This window comes from Pollicipes pollicipes, unplaced genomic scaffold (assembly GCF_011947565.3).
Source record: "Pollicipes pollicipes isolate AB1234 unplaced genomic scaffold, Ppol_2.1 Scaffold_6052;HRSCAF=7182_pilon_pilon_pilon, whole genome shotgun sequence".
In the NCBI taxonomy this organism is placed as follows: domain Eukaryota; kingdom Metazoa; phylum Arthropoda; class Thecostraca; order Pollicipedomorpha; family Pollicipedidae; genus Pollicipes; species Pollicipes pollicipes.
In genome coordinates, this window is record NW_023596805.1 from 6,245,820 (window position 1) to 6,271,452 (window position 25,633).

A 25,633-nucleotide genomic window follows, 5' to 3' on the forward strand; every position below is an offset into this window, starting at 1 on the left:
TCCTGGCCCTCCTCCAAATCCCGCCCAAGTCCCGCAGCCGTCTTCCGTCGGAACCCGCCCCGCACCTCACACCCTGATCCTATGACCGCACGAGCCGGACTGGCACGCGCCGAGGACGCCCCATCTTGACGGATCACCCCGTCGTCACGGCGTGCACTCGGCGGTCACATCGACTGGCAGCGTGTCATGGGGCGCCTCAGGGCTTAACGCGATGTCGCGACCTTTACCGACCTGTCGCGCCCCGTCGGCTGCAGCGATTTATGACCGTTTGGCGAGAATTATCGGCTTTGCTGTTATCGTGCCCGAATGAGGGGCCGGTAGCCTTTAACCCCGGTGAGTGGCTGCCGGTGATGCTTCTGGACGGTGGCCGACGGTGGCCGACGGTGACACCTCTGAACGCTGGCCGACGATGACGCCTCTAGACATGGCAGTCGGTGACGCCTTTGAACACTGGCCGACGGTGACGCCTCTAGACGTGGCAGTCGGTGACGCCTCTGAACGGTGGCCGACGGTGACGCCTCTAGACGTGGCAGTCGGTGACACCTCTGAGCGGTGGCCGACGGTAACGCCTCTGAACAGTGGCCGACGGTGACGCCTCTGAACGGTGGCCGACGGTGACGCCTCTAGACGTGGCAGTCGGCGACACCTCTGAACGGTGGCCGACGGTGACGCCTCTAGTCAGTGGCCGACGGTGGCCGACGGTGACGCCTCTAGACGGTGGCCGACAAAGGCTGGCTTTGCTACTGCTGCTTTAAGCTTGCAATAATAACGGAACCGCGTCTTTTACCTCAAACTCCACACAGTGAAAAACTAATTGTCACTTTGGCGGTGAGACTTTCGTTTCGCGCACTACAGCGCTACGCGAATGCTAATAGAATGAACCGTCATCACCTTACTGGCTGGCCCCTGCTGCACTCAAAACGTTACAAAAATGCTCCAGCCAAAATGGCAAACGTCTGGGCCTTATAAGAGGACACACAAGAGGACAATGAGCCCCCTAAGCCCCTACGGAATGAAAGTATTTTAGGTTGGGGCTCGACCCGCGTAGCGCTGTGATGTAGCATACCTGCGTGACCTGTAGGTCACTGGACTTTGGTTTAGATACATACCTTTCCCAAAAGACAAACAGAGTCATTAGCCTCGGGATCGGCTGGTATGACCCCGAGAGGTCACGAAAGGTCAGCTGATTTTCAGCTGTGGCCTCCGTCCAAGATCGCATCAGCCATCTCGAGGCACATAGCGCACCAAGGAGTCGATGTTGGAGGCAGGTGCCGGTTGAATACGACGACGCCCGAGTACGAGGTCAATTTAGGGTCCTCAGAATCTCAAAATATAATTCAGTAGAGATACAGGATTTCTAGGAGAAGTAGATCTATATAGAGAATTAGCTGTGTAAAATTCTGAGGTTTTTAAGTCATGACCTTCAGGTTAGACAGGGTCAAATGATGTCAAAATTCAGATCGGTGACGGAGGTTCCATCAGACCTCATAATGCAATAATTTTTTAGCATAGATACTTCCATTAACGAAAAGTTCACTGGTATTCCCTTCAAATCAGTAGCCGTATTCAAGCTTCAGAGGGTAACGGTAACCAAACCATGCACTACTTTTTTATTTCTGAAGCTCAATAAATACCAAGTATTACGCTATGCGACGCGTTCCTAAAAAAAACAAACGTCTGATCAAGGTAATTCTATATTAATGACTTCTGCTAAACTTAACGAAGTTAAAAACATCCTTGTTGATCACCCTGTGACCAAGAAACGCGAAAAGGGCGTCAAAAACTGCGACTCAAAGCAAGGCCTCTGGTAAAAATGTGGTTTTCACCTCGACCTGACCTTCACACATCACCAAGGCCACTGAAATTAGTTGTTGTCCTAAATGCAATTGTCTAGTTGTCAAAAATTGCCACAAAGATGCATGGCTTTGTCAAACGCTCTAGTGCCGAATAAAATTCGACGATTCCTATGAATTGTCGTCGCCCACAACCGTGCCTGGTTTTGATCTATCACAGGTCGAAGCCTTACGCGGTACACCTAATTTTGTAATGCCAGAAAATCAGGTTTCATTGGCTACAGTTATGTAAAGTTTGGCAAGACTGTGCTGCACTGTTGGCAAGTAATTTTGGAAAGCCCTTCGGGGAGAGGGGTCACCTCACCCATGCGCGTGTTAATATATCATAACAAAACCCGTTGTTTTCGTCACGAAATAAAGAGCAAGAAAATAAAAAAAACATTGTTTTCGTCATCAAATAAAGAACAACGCAACAAAGTGGGTGCGAATCGCACAACAATGTCACTATTTGATTCGTCGTGAAGTCGGCTTCCAGCGATGCCCATCTCACAACCATCTTGGTTTGATTTTGGCCTCGACCTCTCCCGACCTTCGACCTCCTCGCTATACTACAGGTCGATCACTTGATCTTTGATGTGTGGTGGTGGCTGTTTTGTTGGTGACACTTACTGATCTAAACGGCGTTGACGCCTGGAATTGGCTCATGCAACCATGGACGGTGGTCGCAATTGAAAGTAAGCTGATTTTATGACCCCTTAGGGTCAAATTAGCCGATTGCCAACTGAAAATTATAAAGCGCATTTGAGATAGCTTTCAAAGATTATGTGGCTGCTTTAAAAAAAAAATCATGGAGATTCGACATCCGTCTCAACGAACTCTTTTCTGAGGCCAATGCGTTTTCAATCATTGCGGTTTAAGGGAGTGTTCCATATTTATATGGGGTTTGAACTCAAACAGCCATCTTGAAGGCCTTTCGGTGCTGTTCACAATCCTGTCCTGCTCGAGACATAAACCCCTCTGGTTCCTAAGCTACGCGCCCGCTAAAATAGGGAAAGGTATACACGCGCTCGAGCACCATTGAAATCAGTTAATAAATCGGTTGGGGCCAGCGATAAAGCAAAGGCAGCGTGCGCATGATGAGTTCTTGTGGGTATGCTGGACAGCGTTCGGCAAGAGTTCCGCCACTCCGAGCAATCAGGAAACCAATTAAGAGAACGAGAAAGGTCAAACCACCCAGCTAGCCAGCAGACTAACGTCACAGCAAAAGGGAAACCTTCATGGGCGTGGCGGCGTGGCCGCACGCGCGCCTGACCGCGACACGGGAAAGAGGAGGACCACGACGAGCCGCTGCGCCTCCCCGGGGCCGCTTCCAACGGCAAAATCAAGATGGCCTCGACGCAGGTTAGCGGGTGGCCCGTCGCGCCGAAGCGCGTGTTAACGGCCTCGGTCACCATGCCCACCCACGCCGGGTGCGGGTGCCCTGCCGTCGCCCGACCGAATCACTCCTGCCTCTCTTCCACACTAAACCATTTAACACGCAGACCGCTATGTGTATTTACAAAATCACTAAGACATAACGGAACTGTATGAGATGTCACGCCCCCCCCCCCTTTCCCTTAGTTATGGGAGTGGGCTCGAAACACATTGCCCGTCCGGGAGGGCCGCATGACCACTGCCCCCCCCCCCCGCCCTCCCTAACAAGGGAGGGAACAGGGGGCCGTGGCTCGCGCCCGCCCGGTAGGCAGGGGTCAAGGGACACGAGAGTGCCCGCCGCCCGTGGCCCGGTAAGGATGGGACAACAGCCTGTGGACTCCCACGTGCATGTTGTCGCCGGTGCCCCGTTGTCCGCAGGCCAGATATCACCGCCTGGTTATCACTGCCCTTCTCCGCTCCTCGCTCCTTGGAACTCCCCGGGAGACCCTGTCCACTCTGGACTCTCCACCTTCGCTTCCCTCAAGAGGCTCCTCGTCTTTCCTGGTGGACCCTTTCAACTCGGTCGGCCCGCCCTCGTTTTCTTGCGTGGTCCAAACAGAATTGCCGCCTCACCCGCTATGCCCAGCGTGTCGCCGGGCCAGCCTGCGCCGCTTCCAGAGTCCGGCCCCCAACGTGGCCTGGGCCAGATCTCGGGCGTGGCGTCGCTGGCGACGACACAAGGTCCGCTCGCTCTCGCCTCGGGCGGGTCCTGCGCGTCCCCTCTGGCCCAGTTCCCACGCGGCGCGGCGCTTCTGATGCCAGCTGGGGCGACGGCGGCGCCGGCGAGGCGTGGTTCCTGGGGCGAAGCGGCAAACTCCTCACAACATGTTACTTGCACATTCCTGTGCGCATGTTGCGTCGCCGGTCACCTGGCCTCTATGCATCCTTGGCGCGATGGACCACTTTGGCAGGGGGAGCCGACGTCATGGCCGCTCCGGGGGACACTTGGTGTCGCTATGTTGATGCGAGCCGATCGGCTGAAGCGTCGGACGGGTGGTCCGTGTCCAGCTCTCAGGCCGCGCTCGGCCTAATGGTCGTGTTTGGTTAAGCGGGGGAATTTCCGGCCATGGCCGTCCCACGCTCCGCTGGGGAAACCCCACCGATCCCGGACGGGTGGCGCGCAGGGTGGAAAGCAAGACAATGCACGCCTACACGTGCGCATTCAGAAGCGAAGTGAAACATCGCTTCGACGGCAAGGCAGGATCGACGGCACAGCAGTGCTTTTGGGGTAGGAGTGGGTAACAAGGACCATGCTTTCCCCATGTATAGGGCATTTCTAGTTTTTGGTGATGCTTCCTATTGGTGATTCGAGTTCTATATTGAAGGAAAGCCGAGACATACCTTGGAGAATCTAGACATCCCCAAAGAGACACAAAGCAGCAGCCATGCTTATGTGGCGCGATTAGATAGAGAAAATACTTCTAGTCTCTATCTGAAAAGCTGCCAAGCTATTTGCGAAGCTTACGAAGCAAGCGGCCCGCCATAGCGCCTGATCCCTTCTCAAACGCGGCGCCTTCCGGCCGCCACTCAAACGTTATCGATCGACGCGCGCCAGAAGCAGCGCAGAAGCCGGGCTGAGTCCGGTGACAGGTGCGGGTGACGGATTGACAGGTGTGATCGTTCCTCTCGAACGCCCCAGCCGTGAGTCAGGTGGTCCGGCGGTCAGATGGTCCGGTGGTCAGGTGGCCAGGTGGCTGGGCTGCCGCCGGCGACCCCGGGCAGCCCCAGGATAGCCGTTGTGTTCTGTACTTCTGCTGCTGCTCTGTTGTCTTCTGCTCAGGGGGCGATCGTGACAAAGCTGAGGAAGCCGAGCGGCGCCGCCGTGTGTGAGCTCACACTAAAAATCAGTCACAAATCGTCACTTGACGTAGCCCGCCAATTAAGCTTTGATAGCTGTAAAATGATGGTGGTTTGGGTTTTACGGCACGCAGACCACATCGGTCATATGACGCCCATACCGAACTGTGAAATGCGACAACCACTTCATCGCTGATAACCGCTATGGCTGCTAAAGTAAACAGCGCCCGCCAAGCACTCTTCACCGACCTTCGGAACGCTGCCTGCCCCTCCACTTCCTGTCTGCTGTCTGCCCCCCCCCCCCCTCCACTTCCTCTGGTCGGTGCGCAGCTGTCTCATTTCTGTCCGTTGTGCTCTACAAATTACCGCCAAGCATCATTAATGCGGCTTCCATTGTACTCGACATGTTACCGCCAAGCATCCTCCACACGGCTTCCATTGTGCTCTACAAGTTACCGCCAAACATTCTCCATTCAGCTTCCATTGTGCTCTACAAGTTGCCACCAAGCATTCTCCATTCAGCTTCCATTGTGCTCTACAAGTTGCCGCCAAGCATTCTCCATTCAGCTTCCATTGTGCTCTACAAGTTGCCGCCAAGCATTCTCCATTCAGCTTCCATTGTGCTGTACAAGTTGCCGCCAAGCATTCTCCATTCAGCTTCCATTGTGCTCTACAAGTTGCCGCCAAGCATTCTCCATTCAGCTTCCATTGTGCTGTACAAGTTGACGCCAAGCATCCTTCACACGACTTGCATTGTGCTCCACAAGTTACCGCCAACCACGGACCAAACACCCGCGTAGGCGTCGGGCGAGCTCGATACGTAACTAGCCGGAGGCCAAGCTCAGCAGCAGCTGTCCTAAGTGAGGTCATGGCCCCTGGTACCGGTCACCCGTCAGGCGCATGGCTGAATAAGAACAGCTACTGAGCTTTTGAAACAGCGACTTTGGTGCTTCTTGTCCAGGTCAGCAGCGACAGCATAAACCCACGACCCCACCCTCAGTCGACACCACGTCAGTAAAACGCCACGATGCTTAGAGAGTCTATTTTGTTTAGCGATGCACTTTGTGAATAAAATAGGTCGATAAGACACGCAACATCGATACCTCAAAAAGTCTCGTGGGAGGCCAATCTGGCAACCCGTGTCTACCGGTTCACGTGGTCTTCTCACCCACTCCGGCATCGGTAGAAATTCGCGTGGCGGGGGCCGTGGTCTTCCAAGGGTCTTCAAATTTGCCGCAACCACCGTTACGCTCGTGACGTCACCTCCACAGCACCTCCACTACGGGAAACCCACAACGCCAGCACACGCACAGACGTTCATATAAACACCAGCGCGATGGGCCAGCTGTCGCGCCACTTTCGCCGCTCACCAGCGAGACAAACACGGCGCACGCCTCTGCGCAGAACGCCCGGCCTGCGTCCGCCGCGCCGCGCAACAAACAAGCCAACGGGAACCGACCTCTCACGGTAGAAACGCCCCAAAACGGCGACACGCACACTAGACTACGATAGCTGGAGAACCACGGACAAGGTGCGGGGGCGACTACGGCGCAGCTGCGGCGGCAGCAGATCCGTGCCGCGCCGCCGTATACCAACAGGCCGGCAAGGGTGAACAACATGGCAAGTGCCCGCTGGCTCAGACGCCGGCGATACCAGCGGCATCTATGGACGACGAATGAACCTGCGAGAGCACGAACGGCGGAGTATTGAATGTGATGGGCTTATTATTGCCTGGACGCGTTTTAGAAGGTTCGCCTCGCGCCTGCAGTGCCCCGGCGGCGACAGCTTTATACCAAAACACCCAACAGGAACAGCTGAACCGAATTTCCTCCCAACACCGCCGGCGGAAGATAAGGACCAAACGCTCCATGACGCCAAAAGCGCAGGACTCGGCGGCGGCAGCCCTCGGTCGAGTTCGCGCGTGCGCGCCGTAAGCGATGCCGCCTCTCGCGGGCCGCCGCCGTGGTCCGTCCCAGCCAAGACCCTACGCACGCGCGGCTGCTGCCAGCGGCCGCGCCACATCCACCCCACAACACGCCCCGACGACAGCGCACATAATTAGAGGACCACCTAAATAGATCGGACATGTTAGGCACGGTAAAAAGACATTGAATCCACAACACACCGGCGGCCGGGCGCGCCGACCGCCCTGCCATCTAGTGACACGTCGAGAAAACACGTCCGGCGGCGCAGTCTCACCTCGCGGCGGCCAGCGCGCGCCCGACCGGAATACGGGCGCCGCGGAGCCCCGGCGGGGCGGGTCGGGACAAACGAGGGCGAGGCTGGGGCGGACGCCATCTTGGTTTTGATTTGCTGGGGGCGGGCACCGCGCAGGCCTTGACTAGAGAGGGGCCAAGCGCGGCGAGGCGCAAGCTTCTTCTTTCGCCGCGGTACCTCGGGCGGCGGCGCCACCAATCGTAGACCCGGGCGGGAGCGCGGCAGGCAACGAGCAGTCCGCCGAGCTCGACTTGGCCGGCCTAACCTGGGCAATGGTCGCCGGCCGCCGTAACAGCAACCAATCAGCCGGCGGAGAGCTGGCCGGCCAACCGATTGGCAGCCGCACAACCGAATGGGCACCCAATCAACGTCGGAGCCCATCCAGCCGGCCAGACCGCCGCCCGATCAGTCAATCACCAGCCAGACAACCATCCAGCCAGCCAATCAGCAGCCCGACGGCCACCCACGCAGCCAATCAGCGACCGGACCGCCCGCGGCGCCTGCCATTATATATAGAGCTGTATATACCTAGAACGAGCCAGCACGGCGGAGGACATAAAACAATGACATGGAGAAAGATCACGTCTCGGCAGACCCGTCGGCGGCGACGGCGACGGCGACGGCGGCGGCAGCGGAGGCGTCGGCGGCGTCGGCGGCGACGATGCAGGCCTACTTGGCGCCGTTCTGCGAGCGGTGGAAGTGGATGTGCTGCCACCTGCCGTCGTGTCGGTGCCACACCCGCGTCTCCTCCGCCTGCTCGGTGTGCGGTACACCCTGCCTGCGGAGCCGACACCCAAGGTCAGGTCAGATCAGGTCAGGTCAGGTCCGGTCAGGTCAGGTCAGGTCAGCTCAGCTCAGCTCAGGTTGGGTCGGTGCTGAAATGGGGGCATCCAGGTCCGAATGTCACAACTTCGCCTTTCAGGCTAAAGCACATGCTGCAGGGCTGGTCGCTACCGTCTGGGACCTGATCTTGCAGGCGTCAGGCGGCCAAGGTCACGGGTTTCTGACCATAACCTCTGGTCCCCGGCACTCGTGATCGCGGTGTGGGTGGATCAAAATCACGGGCATCAGAGCTGACAGCAACCTTGCCAGGGCGTTCCCTGTCATGGACCTGACAGCGGGCACCGGCGGCTGACTGTGGGACCCGACAGAGGACGTCGGCGGCTGACTGTGGGACCTGACAGCGGGCGCCGGCGGCTGACTGGGGGACCTGACAGCGGGCGCCGGCGGCTGACTGTGGGACCTGACAGAGGACGTCGGCGGCTGACTGTGGGACCTGACAGAGGACGTCGGTGCCTCGCGGTCTGAGCACGGTGTTGCTGATGAGGTCAGATGAGGCCGGGGTATCTCGACATCGCCGCTCTGCCAGCGTGCTGCCGCACTCGACATAACTCACAGGTCAACGCAACACGTTCGGCGGGGGGGGGGGGGGGGAGGGGGTGCAGCGTAAGCGAGCGGGGATGGCGCACGACACACACAACAAGCAAGGATGTACACAGTAACAACACATCGCCGCGAACGGGAAGAACACACGCTTAAACCGAACGCAAAATACATTTCACGACATCAGAAAAGCGTCGGTATCCGTAGATCCGGAGAACAAGTGTCGACATCTCTCACGAACGTCACCAACGCCAACCACCGTCACTAATGTCACCAACGTCACTAATGTCTGGCGATGTCTTCTCTCTGCCCCGACCTCATCTGTCCACGCAATGCGTGTCAGACTATCCATACGCTAACCCCCCCCCCCCCTCCGACCTGTCAACGTAGCTCCAGTCCGCCTGATCTCATCTGTGCATATGCAGCGACAAAACGTCTAGACCCGGCATCTCACCAGTCCATAAACTGCGATACACCGTCCATACCCGGCATCTCACCTGTCAATGTACTGCGATAGCCGGACGTACGCGACGCAGGCTGCCTCGTCGCCCAACAGGTGGACGTGCGGGTTCAGGATGGTCGTGTTGATGGCTTTCCGGAACTTGCCGAGCACTGCTAGGGAGAGGCGAGAGGTGCGAGTAACGAGTGACGCTGCCATCGGAGGGTGGTGACGCTTCCCATCGGAGGTGGTGACACCCCACCGGGGATAGTGACGCCCCCATCGGGGTGGTGAAGCCCGTATCGGAGTGGTGACGTTCCCATCGGGGGTGGCGACGGCCCCCATTGGGGGTGGTAAAACTTCTACCGGGGGTAGTGACGCCCCCATCGGAGTGGTGAAGCCCGCATCGGGGGTGGTGACGCTCCCACCGGGGTGGTGACGCTCCCATTTGGGGTGGTGACGCCCCCATCGGGGGTGGCGATGACCCCCATCGGGGGTGGTAAAGCTCCTACCGGGAGTAGTGACGCCCCCATCGGAGTGGTGAAGCCCGCATCGGGGGTGGTGACGGCCCCCATCGGGGTGGTGAAGCCCGCATCGGGGAAGGTGACGGCTCCCATCGCGGGTGGTGACAGTTCCCACCGGGGGTAGCGGCGCCAATTTGAAACTAATCGAGTCAAACGTATCGACAACTAGCCCTCAAATTAGCACGTAACCTGGGTGGCATAATAGGGAGATAACGGCACAACACACATGGTGATGGTGATGATGGAGGTGATGATGACGAGGCTGATATCTAGATCTTGGCTTTCGGCGCAGCGACCGATCAAAGTTCTCAGGCTCAATTCTCAACGAGATCAATTCATGGCTTTGACACCAGAATGACTACGTATCACGCTTGAAGTAAAGGAAATCAAACTTGTCATGTCGTATATCGGACGCATACTTTTGGAGCTTACTCCGTCGGCGAGGTGAGCATCTGCCACGCAACGATTATCAACCGACCGCTGACCATGATCAAGGCTTACGCGGGATTTTTCACCGCGGCTTAAATATATGGAAGAAGGGCTACTCCAGAGTTCCATCCTATCGCCCGCTTATCATCGCCAGCCGAAACATCCCTAATATCAGCTAATATCGCACGCCAGCCTACATGCCAGTTCGGGGACCGCGGCAACGCGACGTTCAAATGCCCCAGAGCCGTTTGGCCCGAGCAGACCCTACCGTGACTTAGCCGCTGGTAATCCGCAGCGAGCGCTCGCAGCTTCGTCGCCGCGGCGAACAGGTTCCACAGCCAACGCGGGCACAGCAAATACAACACCGGGTGTTTTGCCTTCGGGCGATATTGTACACATTTATCATACAAGGTGGTATTACAACGTGCCCAACGTGTTAACCTGGGCGCGCACAGAAATCGTAGGCACGAGCGAAGGCAGGTCGCACAAGTTGCGCTCCTCACCGTTCCGACCCGCACCAAAGCACGGCCAAACCTCGACATACCGTTGTCAAAGTAAAACTTGTGGAACTCCATGCCCTCCACGAGGTTGCTCAGGGCCTCGGGCTCGAACGAGGTCAGGTGGGGGTCACACAGCTTCCTGTAACGGCGTTAGCGACGGGTCACGCACTCATCCAGCTCACACGGAAATGACGACAGGTCGGTCGCACCCACCCAGGTCACACGGACATGGCACAACGAAGCGACCGGTCTGGACACACGGAACGCCTCGCACGTCGCCTATCGGACTGCGTGGAGCCGCAGTCCGCCTCATCGGTCATTACGGGTCACGACCTCTCCCATCTGCTGAGGCCGCCGACGATAAAACTCCAGCCGCTGCCCGGGCTCAAACACGCGATTCAGCACGAGGTCGCGCGCGGCGAGCGCCTTACCGATTGCGCTCTGCCGTCGCCAAGTTGGGACATCCGGTAGACAAAACAGACGGGTGAAATACGATCTTTACGACAAACCACTGACGATACGACTTACAATCACACGTGATTTACGACGAAAACGTGTAAGCGATACTTTAACCACCTTATTTCCAACTTTGGAAAATGTAGCCTCCCGCCGAGAAAAGTTTTGGCTACCAGCCTGTACGGGCGGCACTCACGTGTATGTCTCGTGGTCGCCGGTGGTGATAGGCGGCGCTCACGTGTATGTCTCGCAGTCGCCGGTGGTGATGGGCGGCACTCACGTGTATGTCTCGTAGTCGCCGGTGGTGATGGGCGGCACTCACGTGTATGTCCCGTAGTCGCCAGTGGTGATGGGCGGCACTCACGTGTATGTCTCGTAGTCGCCAGCGGTAATCGCCTCCACCAGCTGCTCGGTCAGCTTCACGATCTCCTGCTTCCGCGCTGCAAGACACGCCCAACGTCTGTTAGCCTTCAGCACGGAGCCGTCGCCCACGCCAGTCTGAACACTGCGAGTCCTACAGAGCCCTCTCCAGCGCGCTGCGAGAGCGTACGTCATGATTAACATTGTGGCGCAGCTATGTGTTACACCATGGCGCATATTCCCTTCGGCTTAAGTCTTCTTGCGCCACAGCAAAGAAGCGTTAGCGTACTTCGCGTTGGCTCGGAGTAACTCCATTCAAAAGTAAACAGCAAGCAGAAGGCTCCGCCAGCACCTGGCGCACTCCTGCCTCGTCGCTCGTACCTCGCTTTCACGCCAGCGATCCACGTTTGTGGGCGCAATCAGCGCGAGCGTCTCGCACCGACCACTCGACGCCGCCGAGCCAGGTGCGGCCCGGTGCCGACTACCGTGCGTGTGCGTGAGTGTGCGTGCGCGTAAGATGTGTGTGTGGGGCGGTCCGGGGCACCGCTCTACGCGCCGGAGCCCCGCCTACCGTTGCCGTGCGGTGCCAGGACAGGGGGGGGGGGGGGGGATGAAGGCAGCGGGCTGTGCGGGCACGCGGCGGCGCACCAGAAGGCGCCACGATCGCACGCCTGCGCAGGCACTGGTCGGACCAGGCGCGACGCGCGGCAGCGACCGGCGCTGAAGGTGGAGACCGCTTCAGCAATGGACCGAGGCTCATGGTCCGTTGCACGCGCTGTCCCGTCACTGGCCGCTGACCTGTCCCCACGCTATCGAGCACGCAACGGGCCCTTTGGAACATACAGCGGGCGCTGTCCTTAATGAATGCAATGTACGTGAATGAAGCTTTGGCGAGTAGCGCCATGTAATAAATACATCGTATCGTCTATTGACAGTTGGCAGCTGAAAGATAGCTCTGGCCACGTCTGACATGACAAGGGCGCGGTCATAATTCTCTTGACGCAGTGCTCCGCAGGTTTTTGTTTTCCGGAACTTGCTGAGCACCCCGACCACTGCCAAACGTTCTCTGACAGCGCCGGCGACCAGCATCCCCGAAGCTGGCGGAGCTGCGAGCTCAACAGCGTACGGAGCTGCGTACGGAGCTGCGCACGGAGCTGCACACGGAGATGCGCACGGAGATGCGTACGGAGCTGCGCACGAGCTGGGTACGGAGCTGCGCACGGAGATGCGCAAGGAGCTGCGCACGGAGCTGGGTACGGAGCTGCGCACGGAGCTGCGTACGGAGCTGAGCACGGAGCTGCGTACGGAGCTGCACACGGAGATGCGCATGGAGTTGCGTACGGAGCTGCGTACGCATCGAGCCGAGCGCAGTCGATTCAAAGTCCGGCCTGCCCGCGGCCCCCCAGCCGAGTCGAGCGGCGCTGGGACTCGAGAGGCCTGATGGCAGGTGAGGTAACGGAGGATAACTCCCGCCTCAAGCCACCGCGGCTGCGTGGTGGGGTTGGTTCGAGGCGAAGCCGTGAATCGTCCATTCGCGCAGCCTCACTGACAGACGCGTAGTCCCAGAGCAGAAAAGACGCGGCTTTACATGGTAGTTATCCAGTGCACTTTATATATATATATATATATATATATGTATATATATATATATATTCCTTTATATTCCTTTCGGCGAGTGACGCGCGACTACTACGTGCATGAAAATCCTGCGGCATGTATGTAAAATACGCAATCGAGATGTCTGGCCACTGTATCTGTTACAGACGCCGAGATCCAAGTCCGGATAATCTGGGCCAGGTTTCACCGGTATGATCACGTGACCTCCAATGCTCACTCGCCGCAGCCTATCTATATACAGGGAGTCACCAAACCTGTCTGGAGAGCTACCTACCCGAGACTACGTCCTTAAGGTGGCGCATCTACATTAACCGCTCTAACGCCACACGTCGGGGCACGAACGCACCCCTCCCCTCCCTCTAAGAGCGAGTCTACAGGTCGCCTAACAAAACGTAAAAAAAACATGGTATCCTCCACTTCTCTCCCAACATCCACCAACAGGGGGATGCATCGACACCAACCCCCACTTCAACGTCTAGAGGAGACTACGTTCGTTCGTACGTTCTACGTACGTTCAACGTTCGGACCCTATCCGTTGCCCACGGACAGCTTACCATGTCACTGCCAGCCTCCCGTCTCGCCCGTTGGCGATCCTGGCGCGGTGGAAGCATGTGCTACGTGCCAGTCAAGCTCCTCGCCCGAAACGCCTTTCGCCGTTTGGACATTTCGACTCTTTACGGACCACTCAAGCTACCGACGCAGTTCTACGACATCAGCCACGGAGGCTCTCCCCCAACACCTTCTCTAATTCCACGTTCCCTCCATGCCCGCAGACGTGCGTCCTCATGGACTCATCACTACGGATAAACAGTTCAGCAACAACGACAGGACGGCTACAGACAGAAGCGCCAGGCGGCGCGCGCGCGGCCATCATGGCGCTCGCCGGCGCGCGCGCGGCGACCATGGCGCTCGGCGCGACAGCCGACCTCTCGACCCCGTCCGCCGGCTACAGCCGCAGCCAGCAGCACTCTCTGCCGCGATAGCCGGCATCCGCCGCCGCGCCCCAGCCGTCGCGTGGCGACCCTTCATCTCTGGGTACGGTCGCACCCGGTCAGGCCTATCCCGCTCCCGGCCTTGAACTGATAGCCAGGCATGGCCAGCGGAGGCGGAGGCCAAACAACGAACGGGGAGGTCACACCGGCTGAGTCTGTTCGTGTCGAACCGGCCCGCCGTGGCAGCGCCGCGATGCGCAGTACGGGTGGGTGAACTCCATGTCGCCTGCCACTTGCCGTTCCGCAATGTCGCTTGGTTAAAGCGTGGTCTGCTGTCGCCGGTCATCAAAGCGGTGCCATCAACTGAACACCGGTAAAAGGCACCGACACTACCATCGGCTGTCATAGCAGCAAGTCTTTCCTCGCTTTGGTTTAGTCCTCGAGCACCAGAAGCTGCATATGCTCACCCTCTTCTTCGGGGTCCAGAGAGCTGCTACCGCGTGCAGAACCATCTAGCGGTGACACAGGAACACAACATGCAGAGTTAATAGATAGGTGACGCTAGTGGCGCAGACTTGTAAAGCGGCTCAGCAAACGAACAGCACACAGCAAACGGCCGCTTCACGCCAGTCAGGCATCCGAGCAAGAGTGGTAGCTTTATGAAGTATCAAAGCGATGCATACAAGTCGGCAAAGTGGCATACCAGAAAGCGAAATAAACAGGCGGTAATAAAGCAAAGTACAGCGAAAATGAAAATGATGTTGTCTTTTAACGAGCAATCCTTAATGACGAAAACACGTCATTCAATGATGAGCAAGGAAGGATGTCTGAAAAACCTGCCTTACGCGTAAAATATCGGACTATACACCGATATGTCAAAGTGACTATTTCATTAACTGACTATCTGAAATGAAATGCGTCAAAAGAAATGACATACAAAACAAGAGACCAACAAATAAACGGTGTCTGTCAATCCGGTGATGATGGTTCAATAGCTTCTAGGACAGACCTGAAGGCCATGGGAGGGACGGACGTTAGGACGCGGCGCCAGGACAGCCGGCGGGGAGACGAACTTCAACCAAAACACCGGCGCCCCGGCTGCAGAACGCAAACGCCTGTAGACCCGCCTCGTAACCCGCCAGGTCAGCAAAGATCTGAACGCGTCATCGCACAAGCGCGCAAAAACAACCAAACGGTCACAACCACACGACCAAAACCCTTCCACATGCGCGCGCTCTGTCGCCAGACGCTGCAAGCGCCCCCCGAAGCCGTCCGAGGGTGGGGCGGGGGCGTGGAGAGGGCGCCCCCGCCGACGCCGCCGCTCAGCAGCGGACATGCCTGCCGCCGGCGCACGCCGCAACCGTCACAACCACCACAACCACCACGACAACCACAGCAACGCACGCAGCCGGCAGGCAGTCTCCAGCGCAGGCGGCGGCCGGGCTGAAACGAAGCCGGCTTCGGCCCGGTCGGCGTTAGCACTAGCGGACGTTAGCGGACGTCACTAACCGTTAACAATCACCGGACATCCGCCAACGCCGGCAGAGACGCGGCCGTCACAGACAAACGCCGACCCCGCGCTGCTACCAGTGACGTCACGTGCGACTGAGACATCACAGCAGCCTGCACGGGCCCCACGCTGTCGCCGGCGCTTGACGCGCGGCTCGCAAGCGTGCCCGAGGTCGGCGTTTGTCTATGAAACCGTCGTCCGGACCGCTGACGTCACTGGTGTCGCGGGCGACAGTGACGTCAGCGAACGCCAGCGACGGGAGCATGCGAACGGCGCAGTCACCGGCGCCGACCGACTCACCTGTGGCGGCGCGCCGCCGGCTGGCCGGCAGCTCGGCGGCCGGGCTCGGGCTCACGGCGATGCTTACCACCGTCCGGGACATGGCGTCCGGCCGCCGACCGGCGCGAGAGCGTGTGAGCGCGCGCGCGTGCGTATGTCCGTGACAGTGTGTGGCCTACGCCGGCGCCGGTCTACCAGCGGCGTGGGTCTGAGTGTGTGTGCGCGTTGGAATCGGCTTTACGTGACGCGACGTCCTACACCGGGATGGCCGCTGTCCTCGCAGCTGAGCCTCAACCCGTCTCCGACAGCTGGCCCTCCCGACCCGTCTCCAACGGGAGCGACGACACCCGGAGATCACACCCAGCCAACCTCGGCAGGCCTCGCGTCCACAGTTTCGCCTCGCCACCGCCGCGAGTACGCACGCACCAGCGGCACCAGCGACACCACCGCAGCACCCGGGCCGGCCGCGCACCACTCGGGCGTTGCCGCACCGCACGCCCCCGCGGCACGGCCTTGACTCCGGTGCGCGGCGGCCGTCTCCGCGGGCGACAGGGCGCCCTCTGGCGGCCGGCCGGCCGGCGCGCGGCCGTCACTGGCCGGCCGCCGCCTCCCACCCGATAGCCCTGCCGCCGGGTCACGGCCGCACTCCTCCAAAACACGGCTGGCGGCCGCCGTCTGCAGCCGCGCGTCTTCCCCGCGGCGGTCGCGCCGACCTGGCCCGGCCCGGCCCGGCCCGGACTCGTCCCGGCCTCCGCGTCAGCGGCCGACCTCATGACGTCACCCTTCCGGCGTCTATTTGAAGGGGTCGCGACGACCGGCGTCGCCGCGGCCGCTTCCCCCCCCCCTTCCCCCCTCCCCCCTCCCACGGCACAGAGCTCGTTCGCCGACACGAGCGGCACAGGACGAGAACGAGGCCGGGCGGTGCGTCCGCGTCCTCTCCCGACCCTCGGACCCTCCTCAGGACGAACGTCCGGGCGCGCGCCGCTCGTGGAGCGGTTGATAACAGGATCACTCCACAGGGCAATCTCTGTCGTCCCAGCGTCGCCAAATCGGCGACGACTGCGAGGGGCTGCGAGGTGAGGTGTTCGGAACATTTTGCGGTGGCGCGATGCTCCTCGCGATTCCGCACCGATGTCCAGACCGGTTGTGACTGAGGAACGGACGAGCATCGCTGAAGACAGCAAAACACCCACTTCTTACAAACAAGTCTCGCCACGCGTCCATTCCGAAACTTTGCGGAGAAAAGCAATGCGTGGTAATTAATACGACGCAATATAAAGTGATAAGAAGCAGCACAAAATATGTATCGGTGACGTCTGCGGCGGTAACAAATGCAGCCCGGGGCCTCTGCGCACACTGGGAAAGGCAGCGGGGTCCACGCGGTCAGCTGACTAACACCAACTGACCGTGGCTCCACCTGCATCACCTGGCGCCTCGACCGGGAGATACTCTCGCGCAAGTGGGGGCGGGGGGGGGGGGGCGGGGGGGGGGGGGGCGGAGTGTCCGAGTTTGTTGAGCTTGGCGACACGCTCATGGGTCTCGTAAGGCACGAAGCATCTTAGTCCACAGCCGCCCAGGGTCACAAGGTCACCATATCCGACGCGCCGCTACGTCAGGGACCGGACTGCGAAAAACCGGATAAAATGACCTGGGGTTCGACTCCCGCCGCAGGGAGTTTTTCCGGCGCCGTCTCAGCAGTACGTGGCAGCGTCAGCAGCCACGGGCGTCGATCTCAGCCCAATCAGCGGGGCTCGTGAATATCCCCAGGGTCCAGACCGATCACATTGCGAAGCCCACGACCAATGTCATCGACTGAGCCCAAGCGCCGCGCCAAACCTGAAGGAGGCACACGGAGCGTCTCCAGAGCTGCGAAGTAACACCTCTACCACTCTCCCTCCACGGTGGTCATTGCCCTCGCCCCCCATACACAGACCCTGTCTGTTTATCTCCCGGTCGTTGATCACGAGAGCGCCCGGCACCGTTCCTGCTCCGTTCGCCCTCCGCGGCGCGCGTGACGGCTGCCGCAGAGCGCCGGCCCGTTGTGTCGGCTCCCGCGCCGTCACGGCCGTCACGCCGTGACACCAGAGAACACGCAACACGCCGGCCAGCAGACCCGAGCCCGGCCCGCGACCCTCGGCGGCCCAGTTCGGGGGAGGACCACAGACAGCGGGCTGAGGGGTGGGGATGGGTTATGTCGTCCGGGAGGTCGACTGCTGACGTCGGCGGTAATCCTCGCCGGCATTTCCGGCAGCCCGCTATGGACAGCCAAACCGCCGGCCCGTCCAGCTCCGGCCGGAGGACCGTCCGCCGGTCCACCTCCGGTCTGAGGACCGTCCGCCGGTCCAGCTCCGGCCAGAGGACCGTCCGCCGGTCCAGCTCCGGTCTGAGGACCGTCCACCGGTCCAGCTCCGGTCTGAGGACCGCCCGCCGGTACAGCTCCGACCAGAGGACCGCCGGCCGGTCTAGCTCCGATCAGAGGATCGCCGGCCGGTCCGGCTCCGGCCAGAGGGCCGCCCGCTGGTACAGCTCCGGGCAGAGGACCGCTACGCGATGATCGGCGGCCGGCCGACGCCAGTATGGACGTCAGACCCGGGGGAGAGTGCACCACACGCATGGCTTACGCTGAGACGTCCGCCTATGATTTGGTGAGATTTCGTCGAGGCGATACGCCTCGAACGCGACGCACGGAACGTAACATGGAACGCACCGACTGCACGAAAAGAAACACACGTCGTTGCGAACCCTCCCCGAAACTCCTGAGATCGAGGCGGCCACATGGGAGCGGGAGCCCGGAGCCAGGCTCACGGGAGCTCACGGGAGCCAGGAACCGTGCCGCGACAGGACTGCGGAGATTGCGCCGTTTTGTCGGCCACCTGCGGGAACTCGACTGTTCTGTATACGGTGTGCGTAAGCGCCACTTATCGCTGGCCGCGTGAAAGGCTGCAGGGTTCGGTGATGTGATGGCTGGGGCCTTCAACCAAGTTCAGCATATCACTACTAGTTAACTTACTATTTACTTACTTACGACCTACTACTTCAGCATACTAAGGTCACTGTGCGCCCATAGAACAGAGTTCGCACCCGTCGTTTACTTTTGCACCACAATGAAGAGGCGACTTTACACACATTTTTCGGGTAGTTCATCGACGCCTGGAACTTTGATCATTTGGGTCGCCGCACCCCGTTGGAACCCCGCTGACCGAAATGTTTCCGCGGCGGGAATCAAACCCGCACCCTCCCTGTCCCGTGACAGCCGCTGGTGCCGCCCGGGCTGAGAACTGGACACCAACGCCTGCTCCGCGTTGGAACTGTACCGGCTTCCCTGGCACGCGGCGCACAAAACGGCCTGCCAGCGAAACCGTCCAGGAATGCCCGACCAGCGTCGGTGTCGGCGTGGAATGCGCCCCGTTCGCCGGCTCCGTACCTGTGCGGGCGACGTCAGCTCCACGGACCGACGAGTGGGGGGATGGGGCTGGCCTGAGCTCACGGCGTGAGCTCACGGCGAGGCGCACCTCTGTGTTTCGCCCCCGCTTTCTGGACGCGTAGGCCGCTTAGGTCACCCTCCATTCCCGCTGCACAGCACGGCAGGGACTGCAACGTTCATGCGGTGGCGCGTCCCTGCTCCCCCTCCCCCTACCCCGCTCCGTAAGCCGGCCGCCGTGCTGCAATGCAAGGACACGACAGCGAGGATAGGGGGGAGGGGGGGGGGACGCCGTCTCCCGCGGCGTGACCCGGGGCTCAGACGGTCGCCGCGACACCCCGGTAAGCCGCCACCCCCCGAGACAGCCAACGCCACCACAACGGCCGCCGGCCAAATGTGTCGTCGTCGCGGTCAAACGCGTCAAATGAGTCGTCAAGCCCACGGAGCAGGCAGACAGGCACTTCGCCTCGGCTCGTGCCGGCATTCCGGGCACCGCGTCCCGATGTTACCCGCCACGCCGTCGCCCGGCCGGGCCGCGGCCGCCTGACCAGGTGAGGTGTCTGGCGCTCGTTGCGAGAGACGTCCGAGCGTGCCCGAGAGCGCCGATTCAGCCTCTTTCTCCGCCAACCGACGAATAAGCAGCGATGCCAGAGCACGGCTCCTGTTCGCTGCCCTTCCCCCTCCCGGCCCTATCTGGAGCCTGCGGGCAACGGTTACGGCAGAAGCTCACAGACAGCGCGGACGCGGCCGCTGCGGCCACCGGCGGCGGAGACCGTCGCCAGCGGCTGGCCGCCGCCCGTCATCAGGGGGCCGCCTGACGCACGGCCCGCCCCTGGCAGCGCTCCGCCTCCTCCGGCGACGGAGCCCCTCTTGGCTCGAGGCGGTGTCCGTCGGCTGCCAGCGGCGTCAGCCGGCCGGCAGAGATGCCCTCGGGCCATGAGATGCGTCACCCGGCAGCGGACCCGGCTCGGCAGCTGAGCTGAGCTGAGCTGAGCTGAGCTGAGCTGAGCTGAGCTGAGCTGAGCTGAGCTGAGCTGAGCTGGGCTGAACTGAACTGAGCTGGGCTAAGCTGAGCTGAGCTGAGCTGGGCTATGCTGAGCTGAGCTGGGCTAAGCTGAGCCGAGCCGAGCCGAGACGCCCGCTGGCGCGGTGGACAGAAACCCGATCATGCTCGGGGGTCACAGGCGCGCCGGTGTTCGGGGCTATTTGGCGGCCTCACAGCAGTGCTCGCGACAAAGCCGAGTTTTCGCCTCCCCCCCCCCGCGCCTTCCGCTCCGTGAACCTAACAAGACCAGACCAGGCCAGACCGGCGCGAAGTGAAACGCACAAGACCGGACACGGGCCAGAGAAGACCGGGGCGGACCGGAGCAGACCAGAGCAGACCGGAGCAGACCGGAACAGGCCAGAGCAGGCCAGAGCAGACCGGAGCAGACCGTGGCAGGCCGGAGCAGGCCACAGACTAGAGCCGGCGCTCGCTGGGCCCGGCCCGGGCCCGGCGGTGCTCCGGCGGTGCTCCGACTATCGACGACAGTCAGACGTAAACAGCGTCCGCCGGCAGCACAGCCCCAGCCGCCAATCAAAACAGACACAGCGACGCTTCCCCGCACGGACCGAGAAGGCGGCGACGCCGATAGCCGCAGCATCGCGCCACAGCGCTCCAGACACAGCACGGCGCAAAACGCCGCTGCTTTCAGCAAGCAGGAACCTCGTTCGGCCTTCGTGGCATTGGCTAGTCTTTTGTGACGCTCACACATATGTGTGGTCATTTCAAGCCCACGCAAGGTTCATGCGCCGGTTACTAGGCCTCTCTAGCTCACTTTCGCAGAGGTCATCACTTCATGTAGCGACAATGACCGGTCGCCGCCCGCGGGATTGCACATTGTCTTCCAACGCGTGCGTCCCTCAACTGCCGGGACAGACACAGACAAACACAACTGCGTCGCTTACAACCGCCTTTCTAAGCCCGAAGCCGCTTGTCGTTCGTGCAGCAATGCCTGCCGTCGGTTACCACACGGGCACGAAAAGCCGCCCAGATATCGGCAAAAAGATCCCCGTGCATAGGAACGGGCCGGGTTCAACGAGTCTCATCCTTTAAGAAGCCTTATAAACCGCCAAAACCACCAAAACCAGGTCGCCTGAGCGCCTAGACCGAGCAGAATTCGGATCAGCCGCGGCCTCAAGCCGCACTCGGCGGCCAAGCCAGCCACTGAACACGCCGCCCCACCGCAGAGCCGCCGCTGACGGTCGTTACCAGTCCGGCCAACCGACGCCGGTCGACACGAGCGGCGCCGAGCGGCCGGTGCCGCCCGGATCACCCGGATCACCGGCGGCGGATCATGCCGCCCGGATCACCGGCGGCGGATCATCGACACGACCGTCCCGAGCCGCGCCGCACCGCGCCGCGCCGGCGCCAGGAAATGCCGCCGCGTCCGAGCCGTGGGCGGCGGGCGGCTCGCGCCGCCCGCCCGGGAGTCAGCGGGCGCCGACCTGGTGCCGACGCCGGCGGCCAACATCGCCCGAGTCGCCCGGCGGCGTCCCGGACATATTGGCAGTCTGACAGTCTGACATTGACAGTCTGACTGTCAACCGGGCGGCTGGCAGGGTGGCAGGTGAGCCGATCCATCCATCCCACGCCACAAAACCCGCGTCGGATTGTTTATCGGCACATGCTTGTGTTTAGGTGACAGCCGTGGCCACAGCCCGATGAAAAAAAAACGAAGCCGGCGAAATATTCCCGTCGTGGGAACCGAACCCGGGCCTCTCAACTCCAAGACAGACACCTCAGACCTCCAACCCTTACACCTGGACCTAAAAGGTCAGCGGTGGCATCAAACCACAGCTGGCGTCTCGCGGAATCCACAGCCCTACACTGTGTCCCTGTCTCTAGGGGGAGCGGGGCATCCCTTCACAGCGCCCCTGACTCGGAAAGGGGCGGGGGAGGGGCGCCGACACTGCCGTCTTTAGGTAATTGAACGTAAGCCTATCAGCGCGCTGCCTTCGTGGGCATGAGGGCGGAGCCGGGTGTGGAGCGAAGGGGCCCATATCCACGCGAGCACAACATTGACCGCGTGATGCTGCATGAACACTCATCGATCGGAAGCGCTCGGCCGCGTCCATTGTCACCAGTTCTGAAGTGCACGGAGTTACGTGCATAAAGCACGAAACCTTCTCGCTGCCCAGCCAGCCTTCTGTTCAGCACCCCAGAACCGCACAACATCCAGCTTCAGTGCGCGGCTGGAGAGCGCCTTCCGCCAGCGCCTCTCAAACCGCGCACGCCGCGTCCCATCTCTGCACAGCCACCTACCGGCGGCGTCTGCCGGCGTCGACCCTCCGAACGGTCCCCCAAGCGGTCTTCCGGGTGGTCCTCCGGGTGGTCCGGCGGCAGGCTTGGGTCGGCGGTCCGAGGCGCTGGCCCAGACCCGGCGGCCCGGCGGCGGCCAGCGCTGGCGCAGGCACGAGCGCAGCGCCGCCGTCACGCCGGTATCCGTCATGCGAGGTCAACCGAGGTCAGCGGAGGTCAGCGGAGGTCAGCGGAAGGCAGCGGAGGGCAGCGAAAGACCGGATGAAGACGACCAAGTTCGCCGCAGTCCGCAGGGGGTCAACACGCCAGCGAAGGTTAGCGCAGGTCAGCGAAGGTCAGTGAAGACCAGCAGAGATCAGCAGATCAGAGATCAGCAGTGGGGGTCACGCACGTCCGGCACGGTACGCGGAAGATCGGATGAAATCGGCCGTAGTCGAGGCAAGCGGGTCAGAAGAAGTCGCAGGCTTTCCGCAGAAGTTCGCATTCGGGCCGTAACGGAGGTCAGCAGCGGAGGTCACCGGTGCAGGCCAGCAGAACCACCGGAAGCACGCAGACATTTGACCTTCAAACTGACCCCAAAACAATCTCCAGCGAGCGCAACACCAACCCGACAGTACTCAACGGTGCCACGAGCCGGTGCTTCAGCAGTCCTCCGCGCCACGCCCCGTCACGTTACGAATGCCTCCGCAGTCGCAGTCAGAGGGCGTGTCCTCCACACGCCGCTCGCTACCAGCAGTCCAGCCCGCGGCGTCCGCCAGGGCGCCAAGCCTCGACAGGGACCGTCGCAGCGTTCTACTGCCACTGAGCGCGCCCTCGCTGCGACCACTCAACACGCGCCCAGCCTGGGGTTGGTTCCTCCTCGGTACAACGCCGGCTCTCGCCACGACCGAGCAGCGCGCGTCGGCACCGGCTTCCAACTCCTCACGAGCTTCCACAGGAGCGTGGCGCGAGCGTAGCAGCCGGGCAGAGCTGTGCGCCGCCGTCTCGCGGCCCGTCCACCTCCGACCGACCGCACTGCGCTCGTCACCAGACGCCGATCGATCTGGGCCGGCTCCGGCGTCACGCCCGGCACCGGCCGTGTCACGGCGACACCGGCCGTGTCGGACGCGCCGCCGGGCCCACCGCCGGCAGACGTCAGGTCAGGTGCCGGGACAGGTGGCATGGGAGCCCCAGCCCGCACTGCCGGCACGCCCACGGTCGACAGGTGTGCCGGGCCGACGCCAAGACGACTGCGACGCTGCTCCGCAGCACATGCGACGCCCGAGGCCGCCGCGTCGCCGCGGCCGGTCGCAAACCGGCAGGTGAAAGCTTCCTCCGGCGGGAATCGAGCCCGGGCCCCCCCAGGCGCCATCCGAATGTCGCACCGCGCGGCCCGTCACGTCCGGGCGGCGCTCGCTCCTGACCTAGCCCAGCACATTCCGCGGACGGCAGCGACGCCCACGCAGCAACCGCGCCACCGCCGCCGCTGACAAAAGGTCAAAGGGCCCTCCGCTGCAGCCCCGACCTTGGCGGAGCGTCGGCACCGCCGCAACCGACGATGCAGACCGCGGCCTCGACCTTTTCGAAGATGATGCATTCGTTTACGCGCCGCGATCGTGGCGCGACGGGTCCGACGCTCGATCTCCGACGATCGTGGCGCGACGGTTGACGGGAATTCCGGGCGTTCGTCTTCCGGGGAAGTCAGTGATATTCATGTTGCGTTCGCGGTCATGGGCGCCCATGTTTCGGAAAGCTGGCAGCAGCGAGAGGTCTCGGTGCACGTTCGCGAGGCTGAACAATGGCATTCGCTTCAATTGCAATGGCAATGGCTTCGTCCGCGCCCACCCGGCTCCGATCTCAGACGCAGTGATCTCTCTGATCTCTGTGACCTCAGCGATCTTATCTGAGACATCTGGCCTTGGCTCCTGAGCTGAACAAGTAGCGCCTGCCCGCGGGGCCGGCGATGTCAGGGGTCGCTGATGTCACGGGTCACCAAGGTCACGGCGAGCCCGCTCCGCTGGCACCTGAGGCCCCCGCCTGACGTCATGACCCCGCCCCCTCCCCGGCTACTCCTCGTGGCAGCTCACGCCTCTCGAGACCGGGATTAACTGCAACGGGCTGAATCACCTGTTTCAAAGCCAGGGATCGCGTCAGCCCACATCCCGGGACGGACAGCAGGCTGCTTGCGCAAACCGCCCCGGACAGCCGTGGAACCGCAACTACCAATGACATGAGAGGAAGCAGCAGGCGCGCTCTGATGGGAGGATATGCCGAGGGTCACGTGCCTTGGAGAGGATTTGTGGCTCGGTATAATCAGTTCCCGATTAAGAAAAAGCTAGGACGAGTAGCAGACGGATAATCGAAGGTTCATGAATTGTGCTCTAATTTAGGACGACTTCTCACATGCGGGCTGCCAAAGATGGCTAAATCTCCGATGGATAAACTGACTTCCCCACCAGCCACGTGATGGCACGCAGCCAACACACACATGCAGGTGAACGAAGTCGGAGCGGGACTGGACCACCGTCTCGCTAGCCTCGCGCTCGGCCAGCGCTAGAGCAGCTCACCAGCGACAGCTGGGGTGGTGATCAGCGACAGCGATCCAGCAGCGGTTTGACTACCAATTCAGAGCTTTGTGCGGAACATGACCACATTCTTCGGTTCAGGACGGCAGCCGCGGCACCAGATCGGGGTCTGCACCCACCCGACTGCGAGCTAAGCTCGTGGCAGCTTCGCCGACATTCTCTCGCTGCATGTCCTCCTTGTCTCGGCTTCCGTTTGTCTCCGTGCCCCGCTTACTTGTTCTGCAGATTCTGAGAAACGCGGCCATCTGTGGTCTTTCGATACACGAAGCCTTGGTAAATACCTTGCTTTAAGATATATGACATACCTGACGGACATTTCACGAGTAGATCCATCATACCGCTAGCAGATATCTCGAGATCTTAGATTTCTTCCCACACTTTCTGGGTAGAAACTCAGAAATCCGGCAGGAAAGCCCCATCCGTACCGGCTACGGCATACCCAGGTAGCGCATACCACAGCTCCAAACCGCAGCCCCTGCGTAAACATGCGGTCTGTCGGAGCCGCAGGCCCGTGGCGGCCTTCGGTGGCCAACCTCCTGCGCCGCCTCCGCACATCCGACAATGCCGGCGACCGAGCCCGCGTGTCGCCACCCCCAGCCGCACCCTATCACCCACTGACCGTTTCCCGCCTGCCCGCC

The 25,633-nt window shown here is 61.1% G+C and overlaps 1 protein-coding gene across 15 annotated transcripts in view; it reads right to left on the minus strand.

Annotated features, from left to right (window-relative positions):
* Positions 1-6,089: 6,089 nt before the first annotated feature.
* Positions 6,090-25,633, minus strand: part of LOC119104919 (calcium/calmodulin-dependent protein kinase type II alpha chain) — a 185,792-nt gene continuing 166,248 nt past the window's right edge. For 5 of the 15 annotated variants that reach the window (XM_037228662.1, XM_037228657.1, XM_037228667.1 and 2 more), the window contains 5 exons: positions 14,388-14,432; positions 11,376-11,451; positions 10,600-10,694; positions 9,161-9,278; positions 6,090-8,058 (listed from right to left, as the gene is read on the minus strand). In XM_037228662.1, the coding sequence (XP_037084557.1) occupies positions 7,950-8,058; positions 9,161-9,278; positions 10,600-10,694; positions 11,376-11,451; positions 14,388-14,432 (443 nt within the window). In that variant the 3' untranslated portion in view covers positions 6,090-7,949. The remainder of the gene's footprint in view (positions 8,059-9,160; positions 9,279-10,599; positions 10,695-11,375; positions 11,452-14,387; positions 14,433-25,633) is intronic. The other 10 variants (XM_037228670.1, XM_037228668.1, XM_037228663.1 and 7 more) reach the window with 3 other exon arrangements.